The sequence below is a fragment of the Balaenoptera physalus genome, assembly GCF_965194825.1.
Source record: "Balaenoptera physalus genome assembly, chromosome: 7".
Taxonomy (NCBI): domain Eukaryota; kingdom Metazoa; phylum Chordata; class Mammalia; order Artiodactyla; family Balaenopteridae; genus Balaenoptera; species Balaenoptera physalus.
In genome coordinates this window covers 2,668,263-2,690,983 of record NC_138886.1, presented here as the reverse complement: position 1 = coordinate 2,690,983, position 22,721 = coordinate 2,668,263, and the positions used below count along the sequence as shown (strand labels likewise).

Genomic DNA, 22,721 nt, shown 5'->3' with positions numbered 1-22,721 from the left:
TTTCCTAGAAGAGCCACATGGAGGAAAGCTTGGCGTGAGAACTCGGCTGCCGCACGCGCACACGACCCTACCTTCATTACAGCCCAAGGCGCTGCCTGTCGTGTGACCACCCGTGGGACAAACGGAAGCCCTGAGTGTGGTCACCACGCCAACAGCACGGGGCAACGACCCCAAAACACAGAAGGCTTCTACCCGGACATCAGTGCACACCGCTCTGCGCTTCCCAGAAAGACTCAGGACACGTGGCCACTGCTACAGGCAGGACGGTGTCGCCAGAGCATCTGATGAGCACGGACAGGGGCAACCCCCGAGTTCGGGCGGGCCAGGCTGGCGGCCAGAAGCCGAGGCAGCAACGGGTCACAGCGCTGGCACTGGGTAATAAAATCGCATAAACGGTACAGAACAGTTACTGGAAAAACACACAACTCGTGGTAAATTGAACTTCACCTTTTTGTAATAAAAAATTAAAAATTTCTGTTGACTCTCTTTGAACACAATACAAACTAGGAACTCTTCCCCAACGGTGAGAGAGGAATTGGCGAGAAACTTCACCAGCAACTTCTAGAACCCTCCAGTGGGAGACACGCCCCAGCCAAGTCGTCTTCAGAGGCGGCTCAGGCCCAGGCCCCTCCGGTCCCCGGGCCTGGACCACGGGAGCCCCTCCGAGAGCCGCGCTCTCGCCAGTCCGGGTGGGCTTCCCGACACTCCCTCCGCACGGCGGGCCTAGCAGTCACTCTTCCAGAGCTTGATGGTCTTGTCGTTCTCCAGGGCGGCCGAAGCGATGATGTTCTCGGTCGGGTGACAGGCCGTCGAGATGACGACATCTGGAAACGGACAGCCGACAACAGTGCCTTCCTTGGACCTGGCCCCTCCCCACAGGGCCCCGCCCGCGGTGCACTCAGCACACAGAGCCCAGGGCCCGAGCGGAAGACAGCAGGGGCACCCAGCCCAGAACCCAGCCCGGAGGCTGGGGCGCCGCATGGGCCGGGGGCACAGCTGGGGGGCCGCTGTGGGTCTCACGGTGTCAGCACTGCGCCCTCTGCACCTGGACCAGAGCCCGGGGCTGCCCCCCTGCACCAGCGCTGGGCCCCAGGGCGCCCCGAGGGGCCAACTCTGCGAGTCCACCAGGGCAGGGACGGCAGATGCCGCGAGCTGCCACTTGGGGTCGGTCCGGTTAATGCGTTTGTAGCTTTTAAATAAAATGAACCCCAGAATTTTCCCTCTGGCCTGAGTGGCTTCAAATGAGCCTCTGAGCGTCCTGCCCGCACAGCAGAGAAGCAGAAGCAACAGGCCGACGATGGAGGCCGAAGGCCGGTGCCGGCCTCCAGGGTAAGGCCCTGCTCCCGGGCGGAGCTGCCTTCTTACGGAAGAGGGCGTCACTCTGATCTAATTCTCAAAGAGCTCAACAACACTCTCCGCTGAGCACGGGGAAAGAGCAGCGGCCTGGAGGGCAGAGCCCCGGAGAGGAGCCAGAGCAGCCGGAGTGGACGGCGGGCGTCCCCGCTCCCTGCACCATCTCCACGCAGGACAGGCCACAGCGCCCGCGTGGACTTTGGGGCCGGGCAGCCCAGCCGACAGGAAGAAGAGGTTAAAGGCAGCGGAGCAGGCGGCCCAAGGTGCCCACACGCGCTGGGTCAGGTTTCCCGGGGCACCAGGCGCAGGAGGGCAGCGGCACAGATGCCGAGCTCACCTGTGTGGCCCTGAAGCTTCTGTACAATCTCCTTGGTCTGCAGGTTCCAGATGTAGACCAGGTTGTCCTCCGAGCCCGACACGATCCACTGGTCGCAGACGAGGGGGGAGAAAGCGGGGTCAGGGCGCACATGTGGACGGACAGTACCCTGCACCCCACGGCACACCCGCCCCCGTGTGGGCCCTGAGCCCCTGCCCTCCTCCCGTCCAGAGGCTGATGCACGGCCTGCCACGCGCCTCGAGGCGCTCTGGGACAGAAGCTGTTTTCTCAACTCCATCGCCATGTTTGACGTTTGCCGTCAGTCGCGGCTCAGCTGCTGGTCACCATCAGCTCCTTAGTCTGAGCCTGAGGGTTGGGCGAGGGCCGCCCGCAAGGAACCAGAACCCACCGGGGACCGACTCCCAGGAGGCCTCAGCGTGACAACGGAGCCTGGGGGCCCCAAGCAGGCGGGACAGGACATCCCCAAACAATTGAGAGTCACCAGCACTTTGTGTGGCGTGACTTCATTTTGGTTAAAAAATAGGAAATTCCTATTTGTTTTGTGGCTGAGAGTACGAGGCCCATCTCAAGAAGGGGCCGGGAGCAGCTCCTGAGCTGGGAGACGACTTACCTTCCCTCCAGTGACGGAGAAATTAGCGAATATGCAGTATTTCTCATTCTTGTGGCCCGTGTACGTCTTCAGGCACTGAAACGGCCAGGGGACGTCTGCTCAGTCACGACCGCCCTGCATCCCAGGTGATGCCCCCGTCCAGGCACCTTACAGCCGACTGGACGGCTCTGAAGAGCACCGTGACCCCCACCGCACAACCCGCCCAGGCAAGCTTTAACCCGAGTCGTCAGGCAACGTGCACCAAACCAACGCGACAGAGTCGCTTTCTGAGCCCCTCTGGCCACAGCCTAGGACCCCGCACGACCCCTCCGCGAGCCCACGCCCGCCGCTCACCTTGCCTTTGCTGTAGTCCCAGAGCTTCAGCGTGCTGCAAGGCAGAGGGGGCGGGTCAGTGCGCTCCCCCGCGGCCGCCCCACCCCCTCCGGGTGCAGGTGCCCCGCATGGCATCCAGGGACCGTGAGGACATCCGAGCAGAGTGTGGGACCTCCAGGCATTTGTGGGTCAAGGACACTTTTCTAAAGGAAGCTACTCAGTGTCCCTAAGCCAGTAAGGGGTCCTCGCTGCTGCCAGAAAGGGACAGGAGAAGCCCCGTCCAGGGCAGTCCTTCCTCCTCCCGTGGGGGCTGACCCTGCAAGCCCACCTGAGGGCAGCCCACGTTGCACAGGAGGCCGAGCGCCAGCCACCTCCCAGGAGGGCGGCCGATGGCCGGTGACATCTGCCCGGAAGCTTGTCGGGGGAGAAGCAGGGTGCCCGGGCAGAACGGGGAGCACCTCGAGGCCACCGTGCCTGCCACCACCCGACAGGACGGGCCACAGTGACCACGGAGCCAACAACCTGAGATCCAGCCCCCGCACAGACGGGCCCTCCCAGCGTGGCACCCACGTCCGGAGCCCTTTCACGCTGGGAGTCCGGCCCTGGCCGCACGCCACGCGGGGATGGAAGCACTCACTTGTCCAAGGTCGCGGCCAGGATGTACTTGCCGTTCGGAGAAAACTTCACAAACGACACGGGAGGGTTGTCATCGTCTGCACGGAGCACAGAGACGGCTGCCAGCGGGGCACTGGCTCTGCCGGGAAGGGGGCTCCCTCACCGCCACCCAGAGAGGCCACCGCCACCTGCGCCGACACCGCCCCTCGCGGGCGTCCCCCAGGGCCGGCCACCTCCCTCACCCACTGCTCGTGCCACCGTGAGAGCCGGTTCTCCCAGTGACCCCGTGACACGAGGACTTCAGGAGCGAAGGCCCTGCAGCCAGTCGGCCTCGGGATCGCCTTCCTCACGGGAGGGAGTTTGCAAACACCCAGCTAAACCGAGAAACTATCCCCCCCGAGAACGCAGTGGCTCAGGTGGGCGCTCCGGTTGCGTGGTTATAGTGGAAGGCGTGTCATTTCTCCCTGGAAAGCACCCTGGCGACGTCACAGCGCACCCTTGCTCCCGACACTCGGGGTCAGAGCGCACGCCCCGGGTGGCCCTGGGAAGGGGGGCCAGAGGCCCCGGCACCCCCTCAGCCGCTGGCACGGGAGCGCGCGCCCTGGTGGGGGCCGGCGTGGCCACGCGCCCCGAGCACCAGGCGGGGAGCGGCACGCGCGTCACCACCTCGGGAGGCCCAGGCCTGCCGCCCGCGCACCGGGGGCCTCTGCTCCCTCCGACTGGTCCCAGACACGGAGAATGCCCACGAGAAGCAGGCGAGGGCCAGCCGGCCGCCGGGCCACACGGAAGGCCGCCCCCCCAGCTCGGACGACGGGAGGCAGTGCCCAGAGGTCTAACCGGGCTCCGACGGCGAAGCACCGCGGGGCTGGCCCACCAACGGCCCGAGGTTCTAGCGCCCCAGACCCGAGGTCAGAAGCGGGACGGGACTGCGCTCCCCGCCACCCCTCCCGTCCCGGCCCCAGACCGCTCGCTGCTGCTGCCTGTCAGCCTCTCTGGCCGCGGCTTCCCGCCCAGCGGCGGGGCGGCTGCAGGGGCTGCCCGCGCTCGGCCGTCTGGGCACGGGGACACTTCCCGCCGGGTGGAGGTGGCCGCCCAGGCCTCGGGGGGGAAGACAGCGCGACAGACACGGGGTGATGCCGCGGTCGGGGGAAGGACGCGCGTCAGAAGGGCGGCCCCCCTCGCAGAGCAAGAAAACCACAGAGGCCGCTGTGTCCCTCCCCGGTTCTCCTGCTGAAGCCCTAGCCCGCACCTCGGAGACAGCGCCCTGGAGGCGGGTTAAGTTAAAATAAGGCGGGGGGCGGGGGGGCGTCCCTGTCAGAGCAGGAGGTGGGGACAGCAGGAGCCCACGCAGCGGACGACCACGCGAGCACACGCTGAGAAGGCCAAGGAGCGGCCTCGGGAGAAGCCGGCCCGGCCCAGCCCTGACCTTGGACGTCCGGCCTCCAGGGAGTGGGGACGGGTCTCTGCTACTGAAGCCGCGCAGCCCGCGGTATCCTGTCACGCTGGTCCCAGTGCACTCTCACAGCCACGCGTGTTCCCAGGACAGCCGGGGGCAGGAGGCTCAGGTAGGCACCCCGCCCTGGCGGCCCTGCCTGCTCAACAGGTCTTTGCGACACTGCAAAGACCTTCCTGCGGAGTCAGTGACCCGACCCCTCCGGGGCTCCATCCCTCCCAGTCGCCTTCCCAGGCCCGAGGCCACCCTCTGGCCACACGCCCCCCACGCCCGGCAGCACCAGCTGTCACCCGGACCACGCTGTCCTTCCACTCCGTGCTGCCCTCCCCTCCTCCCCAAGGCACAGCCCAGCCCCATGTGCAGAGACCTCGGGGCCCCTTGCCCGCATCCTCCCCGCCCGCCTCTGCACCCCCAGCAGACAGGGCTCACTGAGGGCAGGGGCTCGACCCCATCTGCTCAAGGAATGACCCAAGCGGAGGGTCCCCAAGGCCGGGGAGGAAGACAAGGGTCTGCTGAGCGCGGGCAGAGTCCGAGGGTCTCGCGGGTCCTTCAGAGGACACCGCCGGGCAGCACCACGCAGGGCCAGAAGGCAGAGCCAATCAGGAAGGAGCGGGTGGGAGCCGGAGCCGGTCAGGAGAGGAGAAGCCCTCCCAGAGGAAGCAGGTCCGGCAGGGAGAAAGGGAGGCTCCGGAGAACCACAGACGGAGGGTAGGAAGCGTGGGAGACGCTGCCACGGCCAACCCGGCAGACCGTCCCTTGGGACACGGCCCCCCTGCAAGCAAGAGCCGGCAGTACTCACCGATCAGTGTCTTCAGGCACTGGCCCGAGGCGGTGTCCCAGATCCGACTGCAAAGCAACGAGCACAGCAGGTGACTACAGGCGGCTTCCTGCATTGCACGGCTCTCAGTGCAGACGTTTCAGGACCAGTCCACAGCCAGTCCTATCTCGTTTTCCCAGTCATCGTTCACAACCACTCCCTTGAGTCCTAGGGACCAGAATGGGCGCGGCACGTGCAGACTGCACACGTGCGCTCTTGCTGCCTCCACCACAAGCAGCGTGCTCAGCGCGACAGGTGGGACAGCCAAGGAGGGAAACTGGCCCTCTCCGCACACCCACGGCCGCGAGGCCAACGGCTCGACCTGCGTCCCTGCAGGGCTCTCCACGCGAAAACACACCAAGCACACGGTCCCTGGGGCAGAGTGTTTTTTATAAAAACAGGATATCGTAGGCACTTTTCTGGACGTCCTCTAGTTCAGGAGCAAGCGAACCCACTCAAAGAGCCGCTAGTCCCCAACGGGACACGCCAGGTATCCCGTCGCTGCAATCTCAGTGTCTCTGTGATTTCTGCCAACACAACACCCTGTTTTGGGAACCATGGCGGTGTACTCGTGCGGACGCTTCCGGAGCACAGATGCCCAGCGACAGGGGCGGGCGTTGGGTCAAGGGCACGCGGGTTTTACAGGTAATGGGAATGCAAGGGTTATCGCCCAAGCGTTCACTCTGTCCCACCTGCAGCCCTTCTGAGCCAATCCCGCCCTGAGGGCCGCAGTAACGGTGTCTCGGGTTTTAACACCCAGAAACAGCACTCCCCACCTCCCTGTTCGTTTTCTTAATTCTACTGGCAGAGAACTCAGTTTACGCTTCTCTAAGAATTTTAAATTCATTTTATCTAGCTGGAGGGGTTCTAAATCGAACCGCTTACAGCGTATCAGCCCAAGAGACAGGCGTTCCCCACCGCCAGGATGAGGACGTGCCTGGTCCCCCGTCCCCCCCCCTTTGCTTTGCGTCCCTCTGGTTACATTTTACCATTTCCTGCACACAGGCCCTGCTCTCTTGTTAATCACATCCTAAGTGCCCCAATGCTTTTGTGACTCTTACGGGGGAACTTGTTCTCATCCACTAACTGGCAGCTCCCAGGGTAGCGAAAAACGGTCAATTTGCAGACAGTGACCTCACCAAATGCTTGTCCGTGTTTTGTAACTAGCAGGCTTGGTGGCTCAGAGCCTGGGTTCCAGAGCCCGAGGTGTGCTCCGGACCCTGGCTCTGTCGCTGACCAGCCGGGGGAGGGCGGGCAGGGGCTTATCCCTGCCTCAGCTTCCCAACCGAGGACAGGGGATGGCGACCATCCAGGACCCGAGTCACAGGACGGTTAGGAGGCTTAAATGAGTCCCTATTTGTACAGTACAAATACGTGATTTTTAAGTTTTAAAAAACATACAAATGTACCACCTACAAAGAGATAAGTCTCCATCCAGTTTTGACACAATTACTTTATCTTATCACATTAGCTAGAAATTCCAAATAGCACCAAATGCTGAAGGAGATGGGCATGACTTTTGCCCGATTTCAGCAGAAATGGATTTAGCACGTTACCACTTACTATAAACGTGATTATTAAGTTTCTGTTAAACAGTCTGTGATATCGGCCTATTTTGCTAGAGTTTTTATTAGGAATGGCTGCTGGATTTTATCAGGTGCCTACCTGACTTATACCGGTAAGAAATTATATGGATCTTTGCCTCCAATTTCTTGGTATAATTATTAGATTATCAGTTTCCTATTGGTTGGTACATTACTACAATCGTCTCATGACTCAAAAACCCACTTGGTCACGACATACTATTTTTCCACACACTGTGGACTCAGCCTGTAACATTTTCCTGGGGATCGTGACCTCAAGATTCACTAGTGAAGTGTCCTCCGTGGTTTTCTTTTTTGGACTAGCAATCAAGCTAGGGGAGGTAGGTCATGCTGGACCCAGAAATGAACCAGGGGGCTCCCCATCTTGTCCTGTGGTCCAGTTCCAACAGCCTTAGAAGTTTCTGTTATTTAACTCAATTCCAGTGTGAAATCATAGGGCCCATACAGTTTTCAGACCTTTAATCACTTTTCCCAGTCTCTGCCGTGGTGACCCCCTTCCTCAATTTAGGAAGATGAATTAATCGCCGTCTCAACATCCTGCTCGGAGGCGGGCCAGGCATGCTCCTGCTCGTCCCTCATCCCCGTAAACGGCTCTTTTCCACCCCCTTTATATTTTTTATTTTTTGGCCACGCCTCGCGCCTTGGGTATCAGCTTCCCGACCAGGGATCGAACCCGGGCCACGGCAGTGGAAGCACAGAGTCCTACCCACTGGACCGCCAGGGAATCCCCATCCCCTCTCTAACTCTGTCTTGCACTTTTTTGCTCTTTTTCCTTACTTAGGCTTATAAAGGCTAACCACTTTATTGGCCTTATTAAGAATACAGCTTATTTAAATTTTCCTGTCATTTTCCCCTTTCTCCAACTTTTAACTTTCCAACTTTCCTCTCCTCTTACTTTTTTTGGCATGCTTTTTTTTCCCCCTAATTTCTTTAGAAAGCTTTTAGAGGCAGTCCACAAGCAATTCTGAGAATGTGCCACACGCTTAAGAAAACTAGCATTTCTGTTTACAGGACACGCTTGACTCCTCACAGGTAGCAAATACACAGCCTGTGGCATCGTTCAGCCCTGCTAAGTCCCAAGCCCCCTGCTGTCAGAGTCAAAGCAGCATGTTGAACTCACTCACAAACATTTCAGCTCCCTGTATTTCTAGTTTCTCCAAGGCAGCTTTGGGCTGCCGTGGGGCCTGGTGCCTGAGCTTTCTCAGCCTTCCCGTCAGCTCTACCTGGTTCATTTCCGTCACCGGCTCCCTGGCTGATACTCTGTCTCTGCTTCACATCTGCCCGACCCACTTGCCCACCCTTCTTTTCCGAGCCTTGACTCATCACTTTGTCTTAGGTGTGTTTCTTGAAAACAACAAGAGTCAGAAGGGCTTTTAACCCAAACCTGACAGCCTTTCTTGAGGGTGTTCAGCCAGCCCCGCCACGGTAGCACCCGGTAAGTCCCCTGAGCTCCGTTTCTTCCACGGTATTTTTACACGTATCACTTATGTTACTCGAGTTTCTCTATTTTATTTTCGCTAAATGTAGACAAATTTGTAGCCACACTGTCTTTCTCCCGCGTAGCTGGGAGGTCCTTCTCGGGCCGTCGGTCCGGCCGGTGGCTGCTGCCGCCCCGTCCCCACCCCAGGTTCCCCTCCCCGGTAACCAGGTGAGCTGTGACGCACAACCCTCCAAGGCCAGACACCTCCTAATGCTTTATACCCACATGTGCCGAGTTAAATTTAAAACGTTTATTTCCACATCTTCCCTCGTGTGTCTTAAAGAATCCAGAAGGCACTTACACTACCAGCGCCAAGGCCAGAAGCGTGATCTGCTTAGACCGGATGTTCTGCAGGAGACGGTGCCCCCACCGCCCTTCCTCCTCACCCTCCGTGATGGGACCTGTTTGCATCCACCTGCTCAGGACCCTGACGGCCCCGACGGGACACTCTCGGATGGTCACGTCAGCACACCTTTCTTCCACCTCCCCACCAGCGCCACGAGCTTGGGACGTGCACCCTTCAGGGTCCACGGGGAGCCACGTCCAGGACAGCAGCGCCTCCCCACGTCTCTGGCTGGGGCCTCCTGCTGACAGGAGCCCACTCTCCCGGCCACGCTCACCGCCACCCCGCCTGCCCAAGCCCCTCGAGGCAGAGGATTCCGCCGGACGCCCAGAGGCACAACGGTGCAAGGGGAGGCCGTTAAACGCTTGCTGACTCAACGAAGTAAAGCTCTTTCACTTACCAGAGACCATCGTAGCTACTTGAAACTATCAAGGATCCATCACGATTAAAATGAACCTGGGGATGAAGGAGCGGGAGGGGGGAAAAGAAACTTACTTTCAGAGCATCAACACAGACTGCGCCTCACCTGGACGGCCTTCTGTTCACCGACCCCCGACAAAGGGACACATACCCTGCTGCATTCTGAGCGAGCTTTAAATTCTGATTTCCCAAGGATTCTAACGTAGACCACAAACAACGTGGATAAAACGGTCATTTTTACCTGATGGCTCAAGCAACCGTCAGTTTATTTCACGACGGAAGACTGAACCATAAAAAGAAAACCAACCCTGAAACAGGTCTTGAGTATTTAAATCACTTACTACAAGACGCACCACTGAAGAGTAACAAACTCGACCAACCCAGACCCGCTGGCTCCGTGGAGAGGCCCCGCTGCCCTGAGCGTGTCTGTGGACCCGCACGGCCGTGGGGGCAGCAGGACCAGGGCTTCCCCGACTTCCATCGAACAAGGCAGAAAAGTCAGGAGGAGGACGCCCACTTATTCAGAAGCTCCGGAGCTTTCCCGCCCACGTAACCCTGCCTGCTGAGGACCCGAGAATCAGAAGACGGCCAGGTTACTGCTCCGAGCGCCCGGACACCAACCCCTGGGACACCCGAGCTTTGCAGACGGGGCAGGAACGAGAGCCAGGCGGCTCCAAACTCCGTGCCTGGGAAGAGGTGCGACGTCCAGATCAGGTGCCGGGCCCAGAAGCCGACCTGCGATATTTCCACACCAGTTATTTTATCTGAATGCCTAACTCTGCCCACTACAGAGACAGGCGAGATACACCCTCTGATAAAGAAATGGCAACCGGACCAGTCCCTTCCTCCTAAGTGGTCTGCCTTTGGGTTTGTCCTCTTTCTTTTGTCCAACTGAATCTCAGCGTACACAGAAGGAACCGCGACGTCAGAAGTGAGAGTTCATCATAAATTCCCCTCGTTTTCATTTGAGTCCTGGGCAGGAGAAGCCTTTTTACAACACACACCCCCGCTGGAACGCCCTCTTTCCTGCTAATGTTGTGTGATGCCTGTCCCATGGGGGGGTCGCGCTCGGGTCAACCTCTCGGGGATGGGGCTGGGGCCGCCCGCCTGCTGCCACGGTTCAGACCAGCGTCCGGTCCTCACACCACTGACACACGGTTCACACGCTCCTCTGCTAAGGGCTGTCCCGTGTAGCAGCTCCCCGCCCTTGACTCACGAGATGCCAGCAGCATCCCCAGGGGACAAACCCACGTGCATCAGAAGCACCTGGAGGGCTTGTCAAAGCCCACTGCTGGGCCCCGAGAATCTGCACGTCTTGCACACTCCCAGCAGAGGCTGGTCCGGGGACCACGCTTGGAGAACCACTGTCCAGACTGTCGAGGGGCCCGTGATGGAGCCACGTGTGCCATTTAAACTTCTTAGCCACTGCGCCAGGGAAGTAACAGGTGAAACAAACCTGACAGGTTTTTACTTAACCCAACATACCTGAAATACTATTTCAACACGTAACCAACGCTAAAAGTTATAAACGAGACACTTTTTCTTTCCGTCGCACTGAATCTTCAGAAGCTGGAAGCCTACGTGTTGCCCCCTCCTGCATGTCTCAGCCTGCGGTGCTACCGCGTGTGGCTGGCGGCCGCCGCGTGGGTGGCGTGGCCCGGGAAGAGCCGCTGTCCCTGTCCTCCTCCTGCTCCCCCGGCGGTGCTGACGGAGCCCCCCCACCACCACTCAACCTGAGCTACGTGCTCATCAGCCTCCCAAAGCCATGTTCTCTAAAACTCACAGCAGCGGATCTCATCACACGCATCCCTCTGAACCTGCAAACTATGGTCTGATCGAAGCCCCTTCGCTGGGTGATGACGAGCTGACACGGGGCCCCAAAGCCTGCACCACCAGGGCCGCGCTCCGCTCTGTTCCAGCCACGTCCGGACAGCACCGCCGGCACACGCTGGCAGACCAGCACGCGGGTGTGAGGGGCAAGACGGCCAGAAAGTCAGCGCTACCCAGAAGGAATGGGGGGGCGAGACAGACCCCAGTGGGGACGCCAAGTCTTGACTCAGGCGGACAGCCGCTCTGAGCTCTCTGGAGGTGACACCTGCAGACGCACCGAGGAGGGAGAGAGTGGGCAAGTGAGGCAAACGCACAGGCCAGCGGCTGCAGAGAGGGGGCGGGATGGCTGAAGGGGACAGCAGGGGCTTCAGGAAAGCACTGACACAGGGGAGTCCAGGCAGGCAGGGGGACAGCAGCTGGACTCAAGGGGGCAGAAGACCGCAGGAAGCCCACGCACCCCGAGGGCTCTGATCCAGGACTGGCCTCGCGAAGGCTGACCGCTCGCAGACCCGGAGCTCCCCCGACACCTGCCCGCAGACACTGTGGCACAAGCGTGCAAGGCTGTTCAACAGACATGCCCTGCCCTTCTCTCCATAAAGTGCACGTCACAAGCCAGCATCCATGGGGGGACGACAGAGAGTGTCGACCACCTGCAGGCACAGAGCCGAAGGTGCCCGAGACCTTTCCGCGGTGGGCGAGCTGGAGCGGGACGCCGCTGTCCTGTAGCACCACCGCCATCCAACAAGAGGGGGTGGGCTGGAAAACACGTACTTAAAAACCCAAAACACCCAGACGGTAGCTGCCAGCTGCGCGCAGTTGCCTCTGAGGATGGGAGCTCAGGAGACTCTGATTTGCTACGCGCTACGTTGCCTTTTGCCTTTTTAAAAATAAGCACACGTTACTTTTGTAAGAAGCAAAGACTTTAAAAATCCTACCATCGTCTGCGATCAGAGCCCCACCCCTGACCACTGCAACACAGACAGAACACTTTCAACTCATGGCCCTCACTCCGACTGTTTCCTGGTTACTTCACATGTGCCCATTTGCGGCCTGTCTGGAAGCCAGCTTGGCTCAGACCGGGCCCCCAGCGCGGAGGACAGAAGAGCGACGGCACAGGCTCAGGAGGGCCCGGAGCCCAGACCACAGGGGCGCCTGCCCCGCAGCCGCAGGCACCGGCCGTGACCCAGGGCCAGCACTGCACCAGGCGCTTCGACCCGCACACGGTACACGTCCCACAAGGGGTCAGGGCTCTGCCCGCGGCCTCCGCTGGACAAAGGCCTTCCAAGGCTGAAGTCACTCACCTCCACAATTCTAGAACCTGAGGACCATCTGCTCGGTAACAGCGAACAAGCTGTTTGTATGTGATCCCTTCCACTTTTCAAAATGCAAACTTGGCTAAGAAACCACTTTGGGCTCTTTGCTGACAAAGAAATACTTTGGCCGTTTGTAAATGGAGCCGTTTATGACACGCGTGTAGTTTAACCCCTGCCTGTTCATCCTGTACACTGGTGGCAGCCTCGGCCCGCGCGTGCAGCACGCTTGCGGGGCCCCACCTTCCCGCCGCCTCACCCACGGCTGGGCCGCCGGACCCCGGGGCCCTCCGCCCACCCAAAGGTGGCTCCACGCAACACCCGCGCTGCCCCCGCGCTCCCGCCTGTTCCGTAAGCCTCCGTGCGGGACGCCTCCCCGCCCCGCCTCCCACGGGCACGGGACCCCTCCCTGCCCCGCCTCCCACGGGCACGGGACCCGGAGCCCAGTCTCCGCTCGCGGCCCTGCTGTCGGGCGAGTGCCACCCACTGGCTGGGCGGGGGGGACTCACGGCTGAGACGGGGTCCGAGTGCGCTGGCAAGGTCTTGAGGCACTTCCCCGTCTTCACGTCCCATATCCTCACGCTTTCGTCAAACTGGAGACAGAGGGGCAGGTGGCAGTGGTTCACCAGGGGGACGGAGGGGACAGACTCCCTGGCCCCCGAGCCCCCAGAGCAGCCCAGGACAGCCCCCCGCTCAACCCCGCCCCTGGGGAGGCCCCAAACTCACAGAGCCCGAGACGATGAGGTTGGACTGGGGGTTGAAGTTACAGCAAAAAACGTAATTGCTGTGTCCCTTCAGGGTTTTCAGACACTTTCCCTGAGAGGAAGTATTGTGAGACTAAGTCATCCCCAGTGGTTATTTCTTCAAATATCGGCCGTCAGGCTAAACCCACCAGCACCTGACCCGCCACAGCTGTAAAGCCCCTCTGACGACAAGCACAGCTGCTCCCCAAATGCAGTCCCACCCCAAGCCCCTTCCCCAAACGCACACGCTTCCCAAGGGGGGGGCCCGTGCGGCTTACCGAGCTCACGTCCCATATCTTCAGGGTTTTGTCATCTGAGGCAGAAACAAGGAGGTTAGAATCTGAGGACCAGGCCACATCAGATATTCCCTGGGGGAGAAAACACACAGTCACTATCTCGGCAAAATGGGATTAGCCAGCAAAAGTCAAATCCTCAACGTCCAACTGAACATAACTAAGCAAGTCACTCCCTCTATTCGTGCTGACCATACGGACTGAACCCGCAGGCCGGGCCCCGAAGCCTGTTCTCCGTGGCTCTGCCAGGCCTCACAGTTGGGCAGAAACTCATCTGGGAAAGTCAAAACTATTTGCTTGAAAAACAAGAGGCGGACCTCCCTGATGGTGCAGTGGTTGAGAATCCGCCTGCCAATGCAGGGGACACGGGTTCGAGCCCTGGTCCGGGAAGATCCCACGTGCCGTGACGCAGCTGAGCCCGTGAGCCATAACTACTCAGCCCGTGTGCCACAACTACTGAAGCACGCACGCCTAGAGCCCCTGCTCCGCAACAAGAGAAGCCACTGCAATAAGCCCGCGCACCGCAACAAAGAGTAGCCCCCGCTCGCCGCAACTAGAGAAACCCCGCACACAGCAGTGAAAACCCAATGCAGCCAAAAATTAATTAATTAATTAATTTTTTAAAAAACCAAGAGGCAAGTAACCACCCCAAAAACTGGGGGCAGGGAGGTTCAATCTTAACCTGACACGCCCGGGAGATGGGCCCCAACCCACGTCCAGCAGCAACTTCGGCCCAGGGTTGAGACCTACCAGCTTGTGACCGGAGATGGTTTTCTCAAATTTCCCATCGTATGCTCCCCAAATCTTAATGAGTTTATCTGCAGCTGAAAGAAAGGAATGAAAAGCAACCGAGCTCTCCAGTCATCCAGGGGCCAAAATCTGGGCTGCCCACAGCACAGGCCTCCCCCAGGGAGCCGCGGTCCTCGGCACCCACCCCCCGGCCGCCCCCCTGGCCCGGGCCCGTCCCTTCAGAGTCACAGCCGGCATGGGCACATCGAGGGGACACGCAGGGAGGCCCCAGGGGCACCTACACGAACTCGCCAGCCACTCCCCGTTCGGGCTGAACTTCACGGAGGACACAGCTTTCGTGTGGCCGGCCAGGGTGAACTTCAGAGCGTAGTTTGGTTTAACAGGTGTGGGCTGTTAAAGAGAGAGTACTAGTCAGCGAAAAGTAACCACCACTGTCCAAACCCACTGATGGCCAGTGTGCAGCTGGCGCCCAGGCCGAATTTCACGCTCACACCTACCCTGTGACGGCGCTTCCCAGAGCTCTCGTCCAGCGGGGTGCACCCGCCTAAACCTGGGCTCCGCGTGTCCCCTCACAAGCCCTGCCTCTCCTGAAGCCCCCGTCACCCAGGCTGCCCTCCAGGCAGTCCCCTGCCGGTGCAGCTGGAAGCCCCGGCAGCCCCAGCCCTGCTTCGGCAGCCCACCCACCCGAGGTCAGGCTCCCCGATGCACACCTGAAGGCCTGCGCCCTTGGTGAGGGGCCCGCCTGCCGCCTGCGGTCTACAGGATGGGTTTGCACACCGCCCTCCGCAGGGAACTGTGCGGCCAGGGGCGAGGTGCTGAACAAGAGGCGTTTCCCGGGTCCCACACAGACTCTTACGATCAAGACCAAGGATGTGTACTGCTGGTGAAGCCCCCTCCCCAGGTGACAGGTTGGGAATCCCCGACACGGCCCACTATCAGCACTGGTTGGCAATGTGGTTTGGAGTAAAAACTGGCAATATTTAAGTGGGGGGGGGGAGGAGGGGAACAGAGTTCCGGGCTTGAAATATTTCCGAGGGTCTCCCAGCCTTCGTGCCCTGGCGGTTCCCCAGGAGCCCTCAGGGACGCGCCTTGCTCTGCGTGGCCGATGACGATGGGGTGGGCTGTGCTCGGGCGGCCTCGGCCTCGGGCTTCTTCTCCTCGGTTGCCATGGCTCTGCAGCCCACCAGGCAGGGCGACGCGGGTGGAGAGTTCACAGCTCCGACTGGAGGACGCAAAGTGGCAAGGGCTGCCTGCTAATCCAAACCTACAGTGGGGGGCCGAGGACAACAGACAAGCCACACTTCAAAAACTAATTTCTAGGAAAAAGAATTTAAAAAATCTGACCACTTCACTGAGCCCTGTAGCAGGTGCCGTTCCAAACTAAGCGTCCTCTGCACGTAACTCCTCGCTAGTCCTCTGCACGTCACTCCTCGCTAGTCCTCTGCACGTCACTCCTCGCTAGTCCTCTGCACGTAACTCCTCGCTAGTCCTTTGCAGGTTCTGTGCTGCTCTCGTCCCTTCTGTCATCAGATCCAAGACCCACCTTCAGGGCTGCTTCCTATTTTGTCACCCGCACATCTGAAATGCAGCACAGCCCAGGCAGACAAAACTAATTCTCTTCAAAGAGCCCTTGATGCATTTTAAAAAAAAAAACCAAATCAACCAAAGACTTCTTGTCAGGAAACAAACACGCCAAATTACAGGAGACTGAGCTACAGGGTGTAGAAGTTTGGGAACTCATCCAAATCCTTAAATGCATCCCAAGTGATGCAAAAGTGCTACCAGAGCTTCCCTGGTGACGCAGTGGTTAAGAATCCGCCTGCCAATGCGGGGGACACAGGTTCGAGCCCTGGTCCTGGTCCGGGAAGATCCCACATGCCGCGGAGCGACTAAGCTCGTGCTCCACAACTACTGAGCCTGCGCTCTAGAGCCCGTGAGCCACAACTACTGAGCCCACGTGCCACAGCTACTGAAGCCTGCACGCTTAGAGCCTGTGCTCCGCAACAAGAGAAGCCACGACAATGAGAAACCCGCGCGCCGCAACGAAGAGTAGCCCCCGCTCGCCACAACTAGAGAAAGCCTATGCATAGCAACAAAGACCCAACACAGCCAAAAATAAATTAATTAATTAATTAAAAAAAAAAAAAAAAAAGTGCTACCAACCACGTTTGAAAACACAAGAGCAGGCGCCAGTGGTCCACACCTCCCGGGGACTCCAAGGTCACCACGTGTAGGCTGCAGACACAAGGCTGCTTCCAAAACGCTAACAGCCGAGAGGCTCTCCGTCCCTGGTGAAGCAACGACAAGACACAGCCGGAAAGCACAGACTGGAGCCAGCCCTGCCTGCTGGAGTCGCCAGCGCTAGCCTTCCTAGAAGCAAGCTGAAGTACGCAAGGACACTCTGCAAGCAAACTCACTGCAGAGGAGGGAAAGAGACTGCAGCTCAAGTAGGTTTCGGCATGAAAACGGGAACCTCTCAAATGCTGCATGGTAAGAAAGTGGTTTCCTCTATCACAGGGATAGACTCCGCGACCTGGGCCCGTGGCACAGAAGCACACCAGGTGACCCTGAAACAAGGGAAGGCGCCTTTCCAGAAGAGAGCCACCAAGACATCCTGCAAGCATCACTGGCCAGCCAACTCCCGGAAGCTGGCACCACCGTTAATCCAGCGCGTTCACACCTTGTAAATTCTAGCTCGGAGCTTAAAACTGGAAGCTTGCACAAGCTCCTTGTCACACCAAGGCGGAACGGAAGCCATCAAAAAGAGCACATCCCGAAGCCTTCCTCCAAGAGGAGGGGAGCGAAATCACAACGCAACACAGCTGCGCAGAGCACCCGTGAGGCCACAGCCGTTACCTGCAGCGAGGATGCCGGCCCAGGAACGGATCCGGCAGCACGCAAAGCCCAAGCAGTGGGGTGGGGGAGGGGAGGGGCAGGTCAGTCAAGCTGCCGGGGGGCAAAGTGCTAGCACAAAGCTGGTGCTCAGGAAACGTTGCCTACCTGGTGATTATCTTTAGCGCAAGCAGGCCGTGCCAATTAACCCAAGTGCTGCCTTCCCCTGGGTGGGCTGGACAAGTGGGGGGAAAGGAGCCAAGGACGAGAGCTGGATGGTCTGTTTCACAGAACCTAGCATCTGAGAAAGGCAGACCACAACTAGGGCTGAGAGGAGGGAAGCCCGGGGCCCGTCCAACCTAAACACCAGTGGGAACTGAAGAGGCTCCATCTGGGGTGGAAAGGGCAGCCCAGAGGCCTGAGCAGCTCCTTCTAGAGTAAAAATCAAGACCCACCAGGAGGTGTGGTGTGACTCCCGCAAACTTGCTGCCCTCAGGTGAGGAGCAGGGGATACATACGATAGGTGGTCTTACAGAAACGGTGCCCAACCCCTCCCAGCTCAACCCCTGCCCAACACTTCGGCCAACAAAACATTAACGCACAAAACATCAACACAAAAATTCAGCAAACTTTTAGAAATAACAACTTCTCGGCTCAAGGTTTGGAGCCGGCCTCCAGATCGCTTGCTACCTGCTCCCTCTTGGCACCTAGGGGAGCCACACCACCCAAGGCTGAGCGTCCGAACTTCTTCCCGGACAGCTGGTAAAATGCAAATTACTAGACTCCACCCCAGAGACTGGGCCCCTGGATGTGGGAAGACGGGCGGTAACGAGGCCCACTGAGAACGAGGGAACCCGGCTCTCCGCACCCCACCTGGGTTCTCAGACACGCGGGCGTTCTGGCTTACCTCTCCGCCTCCTACGGGGCCGGGCCAGCCTCAGAGGCAGTGTCGACAGCGGACCTGGGCGGGTAGAAACGGGGTGAGAGGGCTACCAGGGAGCATCTTCCACATCCCCCAAAATGGCTCTCGCAGGCCGGACTGGAAGGGGTCTGAGACTCCACAGCAAGAGCGTGGTGGTCTCTCCCTTCATGCCGGCAGCCCCGCACCCCTGGGGCCCCGGGCTCGCGCGGGGGGAGATGGGGCCTGGCTGCCCCCGGCTGGGGGTGAGCAGCAGGTTAGGGTGAGGGCGCCTCTGCAGCAGAGAAGAGCAGACAGCGCGCCACATCCAGGCACTGGATGTCTCAGTGGCTCAGGGGTCTTTCTCTGGAGGCAAAGGGGGGACGCACGCCGGCTGCAGGAGAAAATCGCAGTCCCGGGGCCGGGGGCTTGTCACCTGACCGCTGGGAGTGGGAGAAGCCGGGGGTCCCCGGGGCTCGGCGGTCCGTGCGGGTCCGTTTGGGGCGGGTTCGGGTCAGGGGAGGGGGCCGCCGGGGCCTGGGCGGTTGGCGGGGAGGAGGGGCGCAGAGCGGGCGCCCGGAGGCGAGGCGGCGGGCGCGGGGCTTCTGCGCCGGGAGGCCCGGCGGGGCTGAACCGGCGCCGGGCCGGGCCCGCCGGAACACGTGCGGCGGCGGGCGGCGCGGGGGGCGCCAGCGTCGGCCCCGGTCCCGCGCCCCCGGGGCGTACCTACCGGCCGGGCGGTCCCCACTTACCTGCCGGGCGGCTGGGGGACGGGGGCGGGCGCTCAAGGCTTCGCGTCGGTAGCCGCCTGGGCGGGAGCCGGGCCGAGCTCAACTAGGCGGTGCGGGGGAGCAACAGTGCGCACGCGCGTGCGCGCGGGGCGGGGGCTGCCGGGGCGGGGCAAACGCACAAAGCCGGCCTCTCGGAAGGCAGCTACGGGGAGCGGAGAGGAGCAGAAGGCCTCGGCCTGGCTCAACGCCTTAAAGGGACAGTGTGCCGCCCGTGCCTCCTGTTTACAGGCGTTAACCCAAAAGGTGGCCGGTTCCGGCCCTTCTCCTGCACTTTCTGAAAACTGAATTAGGAAGAAGATACCTACAGGAAATGCTCATGTGCCCCTCGATTGTTCACATCCTGAGCTCGCCCTGCAGCAGCGCCCAGGGAGGAGAGAGCACCCCGCCCCCGAGATTCGCGGGGCGGAGTCGGGGCCCTAACGTTTCTCCTGGGCTGGGGCACCTGTGCGGTCGCGTCCGTCCGTCCTCGCGCCCGCTGGGGAGCGGCGGCTACCGCGTCCCGAGCGTCCGACCGGCCCCGGCGGTGTCTCTGCGTGGAGTCTCCATCAATCTCGGGACACCCCCGTACAGGGGCCCTTACCTTCCAAGTTTGAAGCGAAGAACCTGAGCTCCAGAAGGTTCAGAAGCCGGGCTCTGGGAGCTGCGTCCCCCGCACTGCGCCCACCAGCTCTCCCGCAAGGCCGGCGGCCGGGTTATCCGGGTCTTCCCGATCCCTCCGTGCAGAGAGCCCGCGGGGCGCACCTGCTCCCTCCTGAGCCCCCAGCGCGGAGATGCGAACAGTCACTGCGTGCGGGCTGCTCTGCTGTCTGCAGGGTGATGGCCCAGACAGGTATTATCACCTCCAGTTACAAGCGGGGAAGGGGAGGCCCGGAGAGGAGGGCTCAGGGGCACAAGGAGAACCCGGAGCCGGCGTTCTGGCCCCAAAGCCTGCGCATTCTCACCCCACTGCCCTACTTCTGCTACCCACATAGGTCTTAGAGTCGTGGATGTTCTCCGCAGCCCCATTCAGGCCCGTGGGTAGAAAGACATGCAGTCTCTTATTTCCCAACTAAAAATGGGAACACCAAATATGACACAGGAACCCGTGCAAACAAAAGGACAGAGCATTTTAAATGGAAATGCCCAGGGAAAATGAGTTGTGTGGTTGTCATAGATACGGGAGCGACTATCGACATGCCGGCTGGAGTGCCCCTCCCAAGAAGGATGCGGGGGAAGCAAAGTCCCAGTCTGGCCCCGCCTGGCCGGATGTGGATCTCTGTGCCCTGGAGCCCTAGTCATCTTGGGCCAGGTGCCCTGGAGCATAAGGCCTTGACTACCAAAGGTAACAAAATCAGTTCCGGATGAAGAAGGGCATCTGCATCCACCTGGCTGCCTGGGCCAGAAACAGAGGCCATTACGTAGACCCCTCCCTCACCTCTCAGACAGCTCTTATAGCCATCCTCTTCCCTCCCTCCATCCCTACCCCAGTCCCACCTCCCAGCTGGCCTCTTCCAAACCTCTCCAAAGCACTGTCAGAAGAACTTATAAAACCCCAGGTCTGATCTGTCACTCCCCAGTTTACGACTCAGAGCCGGCTTCCCATTGCCCTCGGGTCCAAACCCAGTCTCTGCTGGCGGGGTTTACCAGACTGGCCTCCCCCTGTAGCCTAGTGCCACCCCCAAACTGTGCACCCCGGATCCCAGCCCCAAATCGGAAGTACTTCCTGACCCTGGAACTCAACTCGAACCAGGCTCCCAGGTAAATTGGTCTTGCCTTCCTCCCCCACCCCACCCCCAGGAGATAGAGCCTTCCAGTTAAAATGAGAAAATCTTCTAAATCTGTTGAGTGTTTTTGCGGTCATAGCTAAAATCCTGAAACCAAATAACATAGCAAGTAAAGCAATTTAACAAAAGCAGGTGATTTGTTTATTGTCTTAAGTTTTAAATCCTTTTATAACCCTCCCCAAATGCGGTCAGGCTCAGAAAAATCACAAGTGGAAATGGAAGGGAGAATAAAAACTAGAGAAGGAGAAAACATTTTGGAGATTTGTTTTTTTAAAACATTTATAACTGTGCTTTGGCCAGTGGGAGCTAATTGGCAAATGAACCTGTTTCCGTGAACGATTTTTATAAATACAACATATCTCCAGGCTGTCCCATCAACCAGACAACCCGAGCATGTCTGGGCACCCTCCCGACTCACCCAGGTCCCTCCACCAGGCTCTCCTGCTCCTCAGGGCACCCTTCCCACCGACAGCCAACGTCCATCTACTTGGGCTTCCTCCCGCGAGCCCCAAACCTGGTGAGTCTTCCTGGCTACATTTTCACGGCTCCCACCTCCTCCCCAGCAGAAACACTCTTCTTTCATCGTAATTCCTTGTTCAGTGTCTCCCGGCTGAGCTGCGTCGGGGTCCTCATCACAGCACTCTGGGCAGGTGGCCCAGGATGAGAGGAGTAGCACCTGCGTGCTTTATTCTTTGGTAAGTCTGTTACATATGTTACCTGCCTGCACCTGCACCTGCACAGCAAGCCTGTGAAGTAAGTGCCTTTATTCCTTTTCACAACGAGGAAACTGAGGTTGAGAATAAGAGAGGTTGAGAAGCTTCCCAAGGACCCATAGGCAGTAGCCACAACCATGGAATTCAGGGCTGGCAAGGCAGAGGCTGCATTTGCAACCACCAGACTACACGATACACACTCAGTGGTGCTTATCGGGTGGACGGGTGGATGGATGGATGGTGGGTGGATGGATACATGGACGGATGGATAGATGCCTGCATGGTGGATGGTGGGTGGGTGGATGGACGGAGGTATGAACAGCAAAGGAGCAACCTATGTCAACGGGAGCAGTCAGCAAGGGTCTATGGAAGTGGCAGAGCTGAAATGGAGAACATCACCTTCTTATAGGACTTGAAGCTTTTGAAAAACCATATTTTGTCACCTAGTGATAAATACTTCATCAGGGACAGAACTCGATCAGGGCTTGCCGGGAGGTGACAGAGGAACAGATGATGTGGCAGACGTGGCAGGAAGGCTGTGACGCTCCCCACAGCGGGCAGGACGCTGGGTGGGCAACACTGGCCCTTTAATGGCCAGGCCCAGAGCTTTGGATTCCATGGCAGTTGACGAGGGAGGGTCATGGAAGACGCCCAGGACCCAGGGCCTCCAAGCACTGCTCACCAGATTTCCTGACTGGACGGGCCACCTCTGCTGGGCCACATTTCAGGGAGCTGCTGACGCTGCCCGGAGACCCCAAGGCTCCTGCCAGCCAAGGTCAGTGGGGTTTTGTGTTAAAACTCCTTTTCCCCTGGTAACTACGCCAGGGCAGCTGGTTTGGGAGACTCTGTCCCCCTTTTCCCTCCCTGATCTCTGCTCTCCCTTTCCCCACACCTCCCTGCAGTCCATCAGGACAGGCAGTTGCCCCTCGACCCCTGGGGCCCAGCGGCTCTCAGCTCTCAACCCTGGTGCCCCAAAAGCCACTTCTAGTCCTAACTGCCACCCTCCTTTTCTTCCTCCCCTGGCCTCACTTTCCTGGGTACAGAAAGAGCAGATTAGACAGCAAGAATACCAGCTTTTGACATTGACAAGATTTCTCCTGATGTCAGCTTCCCTCCTTCCATGGCCTTTGCCCAGTGTGGCCCCCAGCCCCACGTATCCTTCCTTGTCTCCCTTCCCCCTCCCACTGGCTAGGAAGCACCCCTGCATGGCCTCCCCTCCTGGTGCCACCCTCCCTGAGGTCAGCCCTGTAGGTTGCTCTCCCCAGGGAGACTGACCATCCAGTTTGCCTGGCACTGTCCTGTTTCAGAACTGAAAGCTCTCATCCCCAGCAGCCCCTCCGTCTCAGGGAAGCGGGGACAGTCACCTGAAGCCACCTCCACTTCCATCACTCCTGTGGGCTCATAGGAGCAGGGGTGGCCCGTCTGGGCTGAGATGCCTGCTGGCAGGGGACACA

At 59.6% G+C, this 22,721-nt stretch overlaps 1 protein-coding gene and 1 long non-coding RNA gene across 6 annotated transcripts; one reads left to right on the top strand and one right to left on the bottom strand.

Moving 5' to 3' along the window:
• Positions 1 to 432: 432 nt before the first annotated feature.
• Positions 433 to 18,878, bottom strand: WDR5 (WD repeat domain 5). 5 transcript variants are annotated; one of them, XM_082470568.1, is made up of 16 exons: positions 18,753 to 18,878; positions 18,010 to 18,063; positions 17,271 to 17,403; positions 15,359 to 15,534; positions 14,552 to 14,660; positions 14,271 to 14,344; positions 13,506 to 13,595; positions 13,211 to 13,300; positions 12,994 to 13,077; positions 9,325 to 9,380; positions 5,480 to 5,526; positions 3,250 to 3,325; positions 2,634 to 2,667; positions 2,301 to 2,375; positions 1,691 to 1,778; positions 433 to 824 (listed from the first exon to the last, which is right to left on the bottom strand). In XM_082470568.1, the coding sequence occupies exons 4-16, from the start codon at positions 15,437 to 15,439 to the stop codon at positions 724 to 726; spliced, it is 1,005 nt and encodes a 334-aa protein (XP_082326694.1). In that variant the 5' UTR covers positions 15,440 to 15,534; positions 17,271 to 17,403; positions 18,010 to 18,063; positions 18,753 to 18,878; the 3' UTR covers positions 433 to 723. The 5 variants fall into 5 exon arrangements, with proteins under 5 accessions (XP_082326694.1, XP_082326695.1, XP_082326693.1 ...); XM_082470569.1 differs by lacking the exon at positions 17,271 to 17,403 and adding an exon at positions 15,814 to 15,899; XM_082470567.1 differs by lacking the exon at positions 17,271 to 17,403.
• A 161-nt stretch (positions 18,879 to 19,039) lies between these two features.
• LOC309664796 lies at positions 19,040 to 20,685 on the top strand. Its single transcript, XR_014266051.1, has 2 exons — positions 19,040 to 19,620; positions 19,945 to 20,685. It is a non-coding gene; the product is annotated as an uncharacterized lncRNA (long non-coding RNA).
• The last annotated feature ends 2,036 nt before the right edge of the window (positions 20,686 to 22,721 follow it).

Coding starts and splice junctions, on each gene's coding strand:
- WDR5 (XM_082470568.1), bottom strand. CDS start 15,439: ATGGCAACCGAGGAGAAGAAGCCCGAGGCCGAGGCCGCCCGAGCACAG. Junction 5,527..9,324: donor AGTAGCTACGATGGTCTCTG/GTAAGTGAAAGA, acceptor GTTGCTTTGCAG/TCGGATCTGGGACACCGCCT. Junction 2,376..2,633: donor GGGACTACAGCAAAGGCAAG/GTGAGCGGCGGG, acceptor TGGCCGTTTCAG/TGCCTGAAGACGTACACGGG.